Here is a 9,864-nt window from a genome sequence, read left to right on the forward strand (position 1 = left end):
TTTTGTGTCTTTATCTTTGGTTTAAACCAGCAGTTCCTTCCTGCCCAGATAGATATGCTGTTTACCCTAATTACAGCTTCTTTAATTTAAGATTTCTTTACTTTGTACGCAGCTTCTGAAAAACAGGCAGCAGAAACCAACAAGTCGAAGAAGTCGAAGAAGAAACGTAAGTCTCGACACTGATCCTCTTTTACAGTTTTGTGCTTCATTGAATGTTGCCCAGAAATATGAATCTGACTGTCCCCTTGGTTAGATTCGGCTTGATCTCTTGCTCCCACACCTTACACTTCCTTATCTCCGAGTCTCCCTCTCCCCTGACTCTCAGACTGATGAAGGATCTCGACCTGAAACGTCACCCTTTCCTTCTATCCAGAGATGCTGCCTGTTCCGTTGAGTTTTTTTTATTCGTGTGGCAAATTTCACTGTACCAATTAATGCACGTGACAATAAATGTCTCTTGAATCTTGAGTTACTCTAGAGTTTTGTATCCATCGTAGATGGGGCATGTTGGTGGGCGAGGACCGAAAGGCCAGTTTCCATCCTGTATGACTCTAACTCTCATTAGTTCAAGTTCAAGTTCAAGTGAGTTTATTGTCATGTGTCCCTGATAGGACAATGAAATTCTTGCTTTGCTTCAGCACAACAGTACATAGTAGGCATGAATACAGAACAGATCAGTGTGTCCATATACCATTATATACATATATACACACATGAATAAATAAACTGATAAAGTGCAAATAACAGATAATGGGCTATTAATGATTAGAGTTTTGTCCGAGCCGGGTTTAATAGCCTGATGGCTATGGGGAAGTAGCTATTCCTGAACCTGGTTGTTGCAGTCTTCAGGCTCCTGTACCTTCTACCTGAAAGTAGCGGGGAGATGAGTGTGTGGCCAGGATGGTGTGGGTCTTTGATGATACTGCCAGCCTTTTTGAGGCAGCGACTGCGATAAATCCCCTCGATGGAAGGGAGGTCAAAGCCGATGATGGACTGGGCAGCGTTAAAATTAGAATAATGTTGAAACCTTTGCTGTCCCGACTGCTCCAATTTCTAATTTCTCTATAAAGATTTTTTTCCCGACCCGAAATGTCGCTTGCCGATTCCCTCCATAGATGCTGCCTGCCCTGCTGAGTAACTCCAGCACTTTGTGTGTTTGCTCTAATTTCTCTTTGAATGGTTTACCCCACTGTGCATGACTGCCACAAAGAAACAATCAAATTCCAAATAGCACAAGTTTTTGTGTTTAATCAACAGTTAAATAGTGCTGGACAAAAATGCTGGAGAAACTCAGCGGGTGCGGCAGCATCTATGGAGCGAAGGAAATAGGCAACGTTTTGGGCCTAAACCCTTCTTCAGCTTCGGAGGGAGGAGGAGAACTTCTTCAAAGTAAATAGTGCTACATTAAATAGAGCCCAGATCTAACTGGCCAGAAATTAAAATTAATTGACTTTGTTATGCATGAAATGGGGCTGCTGTTATAAAGCAATGGTTGAGAGGGAAAAACATGAGCCACCATCAAATGGCAGTACGGACTTAATGGGCCTAATGCTGCTCCAATGTTTTATGAACTGATACAACAAGAAATCCAGGTAATTTAGTTTAAGGCAGTACAGATGCAGCTAGTTGGATGCTAATTATTCTGGTTTATGTCGGTGCATATTGATTGTTAAATTGAATGTACAAGACGCTGCCTCTTGTTTGATGCATAGAAACATAGAAATTAGGTGCAGGAGTAGGCCATTCGGCCCTTCGAGCCTGCACCGCCATTCAATATGATCATGGCTGATCATCCAACTCGGTATCCCGTACCTGCCTTCTCTCCATACCCTCTGATCCCCTTGGCCACAAGGGCCACATCTAACTACCTCTTAAATATAGTCAATGTAATCTATCAACTACCCTCTGTGGCAGAGAGTTCCAGAGATTCACCACTCTCTGTGTGAAAAAAGTTCTCCTCATCTCGGTTTTAAAGGATTTCCCCCTTATCCTTAAGCTGTGTGGATATGTTGGTGGAGCCTTCTGCTGGGGTCCCAGCATGTTGATTCATGGTGAGATTTGGATGTCCCTACACTGCCTTCTATGGGAGAGACGAGACAATGGGAGCAGGAGTAGGCCACCAGGCCCCTCAATCCTTCGATAGGATCATGGTTGATCTACGCTGGCCTGACCTCCTCGTCCGTGCCAGTTCCCCATGAAGAAGGGTTTCGGCCCGAAACGTCACCTATTTCCTTCGCTCCATAGATGCTGCTGCACCAGCTGAGTTTCTCCAGCACTTTTGTCTCAAGATTCAAGATTCAAGATTCAATTTAATTGTCATTTGGGCCCCTTGAGGTCCAAACGAAATGCCGTTTCTGCAGCCATACATTACAAACAAATAGACCCAAGACACAACATAATTTACATAAACATCCATCACATCGCTGTGATGGAATGCCAAAAAAACTTATCTCTCCACTGCACTCCCCCCCCGATGTCAGAGTCAAAGTCAAAGCCCCCGGCTGGCGATGGCGATTGTCCCGCGGCCATTAAAGCCACGCCGGGTGATGCAAGGTCGCACACCGGGTCTTGGTGAAGTTTCTTGGATGCGGCCTTAATAGATTACAGCCAATTTAATGCGGCATTCCAACATGAAATGGTTCCCCACCCATGATCTAGGATATTCGCCATCCAGCCCATGCCCTCTTCTCACTGTTACTGTTGAGCAAGAGGAACACAGGTCTGAAATCGTGTACCACCAGGCTACTTCTCGATAACTATCAGGTTTCTTGAATCGACCTGCACAACCCTAATCCCACCTCAGCAACAGAATTCAACAGACCACCTCTTGCACTACCATGGACTTTCCTGTGTAGTTTTGCACTAAGCTCTTATTTTAGACACTTTTTCTTTTCACTTTCTTGTACAATTTATGTGTAGCTTGTGTATAATTTATATTTCTGTGTCTTGCTGTGTCTATGTGCCTGTGATGCTACTGGTGCTAGAGAAACAAGCAACTGCAGATGCTAGTTTATACCAAAAAAAAAGGCACAAAGTGCTGGAGTAACTCAACGGGTCAGGAAGCATCTGTGGAGAAACTGGAAGATTCAAGTCCGGGAGTCAGTGTGAAGAAGGGTCCCGACCCAAAACATCATCTATCCATGTGTAAGAAAGAACTGCAGATGCTGGTTTAAATCGAAGGTAGACACAAAATGCTGGAGTAACTCAGCGGGTGAGGCAGCATCTCTGTAGAGAAGGAATGGGCGACGTTTTGTGGTGAGAAATGAAAAAAGAAGGATCTCTCTCAGCCCATCGCCTATCCTTGTTCTCCAGAGATGCTGAGTTACTCCAGAACATCGTGCCTTTTCCTGGGATGAAAATAACTTTCCCACTTCATCCTTGCAGAGAAGGGGATGCCGTTGGTGAACCAAGGAATGAAGGAGCAGCCAGAGGCATTACACAACACAAAAGGAAAGGAGGAACCGACTGAAGATGAAAGTAAGAAAAAAACATGTCTTCTGTTATAAAACAAGTTGGAAGCAACTGCAGGTTAGTCAGCACCTAAAGGAGAAAATACTAGAGATGAGTTTTATATATATATAGTGGCCATGTTGAGTGGCCATTCAAATGTCAGAGAGGATAACAAAAATTGTAGAAGGTTGAGAAGAATTTGTACAATACCAAGAGCGATAAATTATTGTCAATACTCTGATTAAGTCGTTGGTTTATTATTATTATACGGAAAATACGTGGAGCAGAATTAGGCCCCCCTAATCTCCCCCCCCCCCCTCCCCCCCCCTCAAGATTGCTTCTCTAAATAACGAGACCTTGATCAATCTGATTGTAATCAATTCTCCACATTCCTGTTTACAATGACGACCTTTCATTCCTTATTCAAGAATCTATCTACCTCTATCTTGAAAACATTCCGCTTCCTTTGAGGACGAGAATTCCAAAGAGACTCAAAGCTCTGAGAAATAACAATTTGCTGATTTGTCTTAAATTGGCCACTTCTAATTAAAAAAAAAAAATATATATATATATATATATATATATATATATAAGCCATCGCCCTTAACTGTAAAAGAAGCATTCTGCACCTACCTAGTCCAATGGTTCTTAACCTTGTTGGCATACGTACGCACATAAGCGAACAAAAATACTGTGTGTGGTATGTACCTTTGTAAGGTTCCTAAACATGGGCTTAACAAGTGAATATGTTATTTCCGTATGTCCCCTGGTAAAGCCCCAAATGACCCCCACACTGGGGTCTCCACTCCCAGGTTAAGAACCACCGACCTAGACGATACCTCACAGGGATTTCTAATGTCTCAGACAAGCTTCCATCTCACTCTTTCAGTTCTAGTGGATACGCCCGGAATGTCCAGCCTTTCCTTGTAAGATAAGCTGTTCATTGCAGGTATTAATCTAGTAATAATAATAATAATGTTTATTTATATAGCACTTTTCAACAAAACCAGTATTTGAACCAAAGTGCTTTACAGATGCAAATGTGAACTGCTTATAAACTGAAGTGTTGTGGGCTTAACTCAACGAAACACTAGTGAAGGGAGGTAGCCATGTGATAATCCCAATGATATACTTGCATCTATATCATCAGTTTTTTTAATGTACTGACTGGTTAGCATTTCGGTTGCTTATTATTGCATATGGAGTTAGTTATTGTTCTTAGCATAAGCGTGCATATACATGCAGTATAGATACTAGGTAGGCACAAAATGCTGGAGTAACTCAGCGGGTGAGGCAGCATCTCTGGAGAGAAGGAATGAGTGACGTTTCGGGTCGAGACCCTTCTGACACGGTTTAGATACTGCTCTGGGCCTGGTCTTCTTGGTTGAGCACTTATCCTGGTGTTATAGCACCTACTGTACGTCCATGGTCAAGAGAAACTCCTCGCTTAGTTCAGAAGATTACCTGAATGACGATAAAGAGTTGCTTCCTTACAGCACCTGAGACCCGGGTTCGATCCTGACTACGGGCGCTGTCTGTACGAGTTTGTGCGCTCTCCCTGTGACAGCGTGGGGTTTTTTCCGGGCGCTCCGGTTTCCTCTTGCATTCCAAAGAAGTACAGGTTTGTAGGTTAATTGGCTTCTGTAAATTGCCTCTAGTGTGTAGGATAGCCATAGAGGGAGTGCAGAGAAGGTTCACCAGACTGATTCCTGGGATGTCAAGACTGTCTTATGAAGAAAGACTGGATAGACTTGGTTTATACTCTCTAGAATTTAGAAGATTGAGAGGGGATCTTATAGAAACTTACAAAATTCTTAAGGGGTTGGACAGGCTAGATGCAGGAAGATTGTTCCCGATGTTAGGGAAGTCCAGGACAAGGGGTCACAGCTTAAGGATAAAGGGGAAATCCTTTAAAACCGAGATGAGAAGAACTTTTTTCACGCAGAGAGTGGGGAATCTCTGGAACTCTCTGCCGCAGAGGGTAGTTGAGGCCAGTTCATTGGCTATATTTAAGAGGGAGTTAGATGTGGCCCTTGTGGCTAAGGGGATCAGGGGGTATGGAGAGAAGGCAGGTACGGGATACTGAGTTGGATGATCAGCCATGATCATATTGAATGGCGGTGCAGGCTCGAAGGGCCAAATGGCCTACTCCTGCACCTAATTTCTATGTTTCTATGTTTCTATGATAGAACTAGTGTACGGTCTCAATGGGCCGAAGGGCCTGTTTCCACGCTGTATCTCTACAAAACACAACGAAGGCGTGGAAACGTGGGTTACAAATATAGAACGCTTGGGTAATGCTTTTCAAGAAAAAGTTAGACGTGTGGCAAGATTAAAGCCAATGGAGAAATTAGGAAAGATGAGGTCGGGAAGAAATTCATGAACAAAAAACCAGAGTCGTAAGGTGGAGAGACTCATGGAGGGAACTCTGGAAGCTGCGGTTGTTAGACATGGAGATGCAATGAAGAAGTGAGGTGCCAATGTTAGGGGACTGGGGCTCTGAGGTTTGAAGCACTGAAAGAGGTAGAGTAATAAATACAGCATGGAAACAGGCCCTTTGGCCCAAGTCGTCCATACAGACCAAATTGCCCCATCCAAGCTTGTCCCATTTACACAGTTTGCCCCATACCCCTCGAAACCTTTCCTGTCCATATACCTGCCAAAGTGTATCTTACGAGTGCAGGCAGGTGGGAGTAAGGGGAAAAAAATTTGTTCGGCATCGACTTGTAGGGCCGAGATGGCCTGTTTCCGTGCTGTAATTGTTATATGGTTATATGGTTAAATGCTGCTGCTGTATCTGCCCCAACTGCTGTATCTCCCCCCGGCAGCTTGTTTCGTATATCCACCAGATATAAGCAGTTAAAGCCATGGAGGAGTTGGATGTAAAACTCAGACCTTATAAAAAGAAATGACACGTTATTGCAAGGAAATCGGTCTGACGACCAGCTTCTTCCTGTGGCATAACTCTATAGTCGTTCAGCAGCTTCCCAATTGCCAGTATCATGGCAACACCTCCTGATTTGCACTGGTGACCTCTCGAGAGGTCCGTCTCCACACTAGGAGTAGTGAGCTCGCACAGATGAGCTGCAAGTCAACCTCCTGTGTTTGTTTACAAACATATTGAACGGACCAGTCCGAAAAAGTGTCCCTCGACCCGAAACGTCACCCGTTCCTTCTCTCCAGAGACGTTGCCTGAACCGCTGAGTTACTCCAGCATTTGGCGATCCTATCTTCAGTATTGAACAGGCTGAGGGTTTCAGCGAGTTCGGCTGGATTGAGGGAAATATTCCTGTTCTGTGCTTTATCTCTCTCTCCCCCTCTCCCCCTCTCCCCCTCCCCTCTCCCCCCCCCCCCCCTCCCCCCCACTCCCTCTCCCCCCTCTCTCTCCCTCTCTCCCCTCTCCCCCCCTTCTCTCCCCTCCCTCCCCCCCCCCCTCCCCCTCTCCCCCCCCCCCCCCCCTCCCCCCTCTCCCCCTCCCCCCCTCTCCCCCTCTCCCCCTCTCCCCCTCTCCCTCCCCCTCTCTCCCTCTCTCCCACCCTCTCTCTCCCGCTCTCTCCCCATTCTCTCTCCGTCTCTCCCTCCCTCTCCCCCCTCTCTCCCTCTCTCCCCCTCCCCCCTCTCCCCCCCCTCCTCTCCCCCCCCCTCTCCCCCTCTCCCCCCCCCCCCCCTCCCCCTCTCTCCCCCTCTCCCCCCCCTCTCTGTCCCCTCTCCCCCTGTCCCCCTCCCCTCTCTCTCCCTCTCTCTCCCCTCTCCCTCTCTCTCCCCTCCCCCCTCCCCCCCCCTCTCCTCCCCTCCCCCCCCCCCCCTCCCCTCTCCCCCCCTCTCTCCCCCTCTCCCCCTCCCTCTCTCCCTCTCTCCCTCTCTCCCTCTCTCCCTCTCTCCCTCTCTCCCTCTCTCCCTCTCCCCCTCTCCCCCTCTCCCCCTCTCTCCCCCTCTCCCCTCTCTCCCTCTCCCTCTCTCCCTCCCTCTCCCTCTCTCTCCCCCTCTCCCCCTCTCCCCCTCTCCCCCCTCTCTCCCTCACTCCCTCTCTCCCTCTCTCTCTCCCTCCCTCTCTCCCTCTCTCCCTCTCTCTCCCTCTCTCCTCTCTCTCTCTCCCTCTCTCCCTCTCCCTCTCTCCCCCTCTCCCCCTCTCTCCCCCTCTCCCCCTCTCTCCCCCCTCTCCCTCTCTCCCCTCTCCCCCCCCTCTCCCCCTCTCCCCCCCCTCTCCCCCTCTCCCCCTCTCCCCCCCCCCCTCCCCCCTCTCCCCCTCTCTCCCCCTCTCCCCCTCTCCCCCTCTCTCTCCCTCTCCCCCTCTCCCCCCCTCTCCCTCTCTCCCCTCCTCTCTCCCCCTCTCCCCCCCTCTCCTCTCCTCTCCCTCTCTCCCTCTCTCCCTCTCTCCCTCTCTCTCCCTCTCTCTCCTCTCTCCCTCTCTCCCCCCCCTCCCCCTCTCCCCCCCTCTCCCTCTCCCTCTCTCTCTCTCTCTCCCTATCTCTCTCTCTCTCTCTCTCTCTCTCTCTCCCTCTCTCTCTCCCCCTCTCTCTCCCCCTCCCCCTCTCTCCCCCCCCTCTCTCCCCCTCTCTCCTCTCCCCCTCTCCCCTCTCCCAGTCATTGCTGTTCAGGTGAAGGAGGAAACCGTTGAGTTAGCAACATCGGCGGATCCCAACAACATGCTGTTCCCTCCGGAAAACCTCAAGCGGGAGCGGGAGGACTGAGCATAGTCGGACTCCGACCACAACCAGCCGGGACTTGGTCACACTCCCCGATCCTGTAAGTTTCCTCGGTTGGGGACTGGTCTCGGTGAAGGAATACTGCAGACAGACAGACAGAAGCTCCCAGACTTTGAAGCTGTGTTCAGTGAAGCAAGCTGGTTCAATCTGGCTCGGACTGGATCCAACTATACGTACATACTGGGGCTCTTTTGACACTCCTAAGTCTCCGCTGCCGGAATAAACTATGATTTATCAATAAGAATTGCGCAGTGAAAAGCCGAAGCAGTTCTAGGAGAGTGTTACAAAAGCTGCCGTGCAGAGAGTGTTATTTTTCTCTTAAGTCATCGGTATGTCACCCAGTTTTCTTTTCAATTGATATTACCACCCATTGTATTATATATTAAACAGACGTCCTGATGCAGAGGCCCGCTTGCCCTCTGTCACACCCAAGTGGACAATCTTTGCATGCAAGTGTGGACAACAGATAGACATGAATCATTTAACCACTGGTTGTAAATGTGTAACTCGCTGCTGCTCCAGTGCAGTGTGGAGGTGGTGAAACTGGCTGTATATTTCCTTGTGTAGACCTTTATTCAGACTGGCATCCCTAATCCCTGTATTTGTCCCAGCTATGATTGCGTAATTAGCCGCAAACAGGCGCCCTTGGTCTGTGTTAGAAACATAGAAATTAGGTGCAGGAGTAGGCCATTCGGCCCTTCGAGCCTGCACCGCCATTCAATATGATCATGGCTGATCATCCAACTCAGTATCCCGTACCTGCCTTCTCTCCATACCCCCTGATCCCCTTAGCCACAAGGGCCACATCTAACTCCCTCTTAAATATAGCTATTGTCATCGAAACATAGAGGCATAGAAAATAGGTGCAGGAGTAGGCCATTCGGCCCTTCGAGCCAGCACTGCCATTCAATATGATCATGGCCGATCATCAAAAATCAGTATCCCCGTTCCTGCTTTCTCCCCATATCGCTTAGCCCTAAGAGCTGTATCTAACTCTCTCTTGAATACATCCTCTCTTGTAGAGCTCAGTGTACTAAATAGCAGATCCTGGCCACCTCCCGTTCCGTTAAAGTTCTCTGCTTTATGACCACGCGAGGCCGCATAAGTACCACAGCGCATCCCAGAGGCTTTTGAGCTGTTATTTACGCAAAAAAAAAAAAAATCAAATTGCTGAAAAACTCATAATGCCAGGCGGCATCTGTGGAGAGAAATGGACAAGACTGCTTTTACGGGTCAGGGACCCTTCAGACAATGATTCATCCATTACCTCCACAAATGCTACCTGACCTCCTGAGTTCCACCAGGACTTTATATATATATATATATATATATATATATATATATATATATATTTTGTTCAAGATTCCAGCATCTGCTGTTCCTTGTGGTAGATATTCTGAGGCAAGCATCAACAGACCTTGCTGTGGTCAGGTGAGAAAGGTGACGGTGAGGTGAGGGTGATCTGACGGTCACCTGTGGCATGCGTCTGGCCTGACGTCCTCGTGTGGACCATCGCCAGGTAGGGATACTTGGCTCGCTTGATCTGCGTCTCACCCCGAGCCTCGTACTCAGGCTAAATTCAACTTAGAAACATAGAAATTAGGTGCAGGAGTAGGCCATTCGGCCCTTCGAGCCTGCACTGCCATTCAATATGATCATGGCTGATCATCCAACTCAGTATCCCGTACCTGCCTTCTCTCCATACCCC

General features: G+C 48.1%; 1 protein-coding gene across 1 annotated transcript in view; it reads left to right on the forward strand.

Moving 5' to 3' along the window:
• The window catches only part of LOC129713866 (lethal(3)malignant brain tumor-like protein 2), a 28,827-nt gene extending 20,131 nt beyond the window's left edge, over positions 1-8,696 (forward strand). Inside the window, exons 11-13 of the mRNA XM_055663220.1 lie at positions 113-166; positions 3,385-3,477; positions 8,035-8,696. Of these exons, the coding sequence (XP_055519195.1) occupies positions 113-166; positions 3,385-3,477; positions 8,035-8,141 (254 nt within the window). The 3' untranslated portion in view covers positions 8,142-8,696. The remainder of the gene's footprint in view (positions 1-112; positions 167-3,384; positions 3,478-8,034) is intronic.
• The last annotated feature ends 1,168 nt before the right edge of the window (positions 8,697-9,864 follow it).

Source organism: Leucoraja erinacea, chromosome 37 (genome assembly GCF_028641065.1).
Source record: "Leucoraja erinacea ecotype New England chromosome 37, Leri_hhj_1, whole genome shotgun sequence".
Lineage (NCBI taxonomy): Eukaryota > Metazoa > Chordata > Chondrichthyes > Rajiformes > Rajidae > Leucoraja > Leucoraja erinaceus.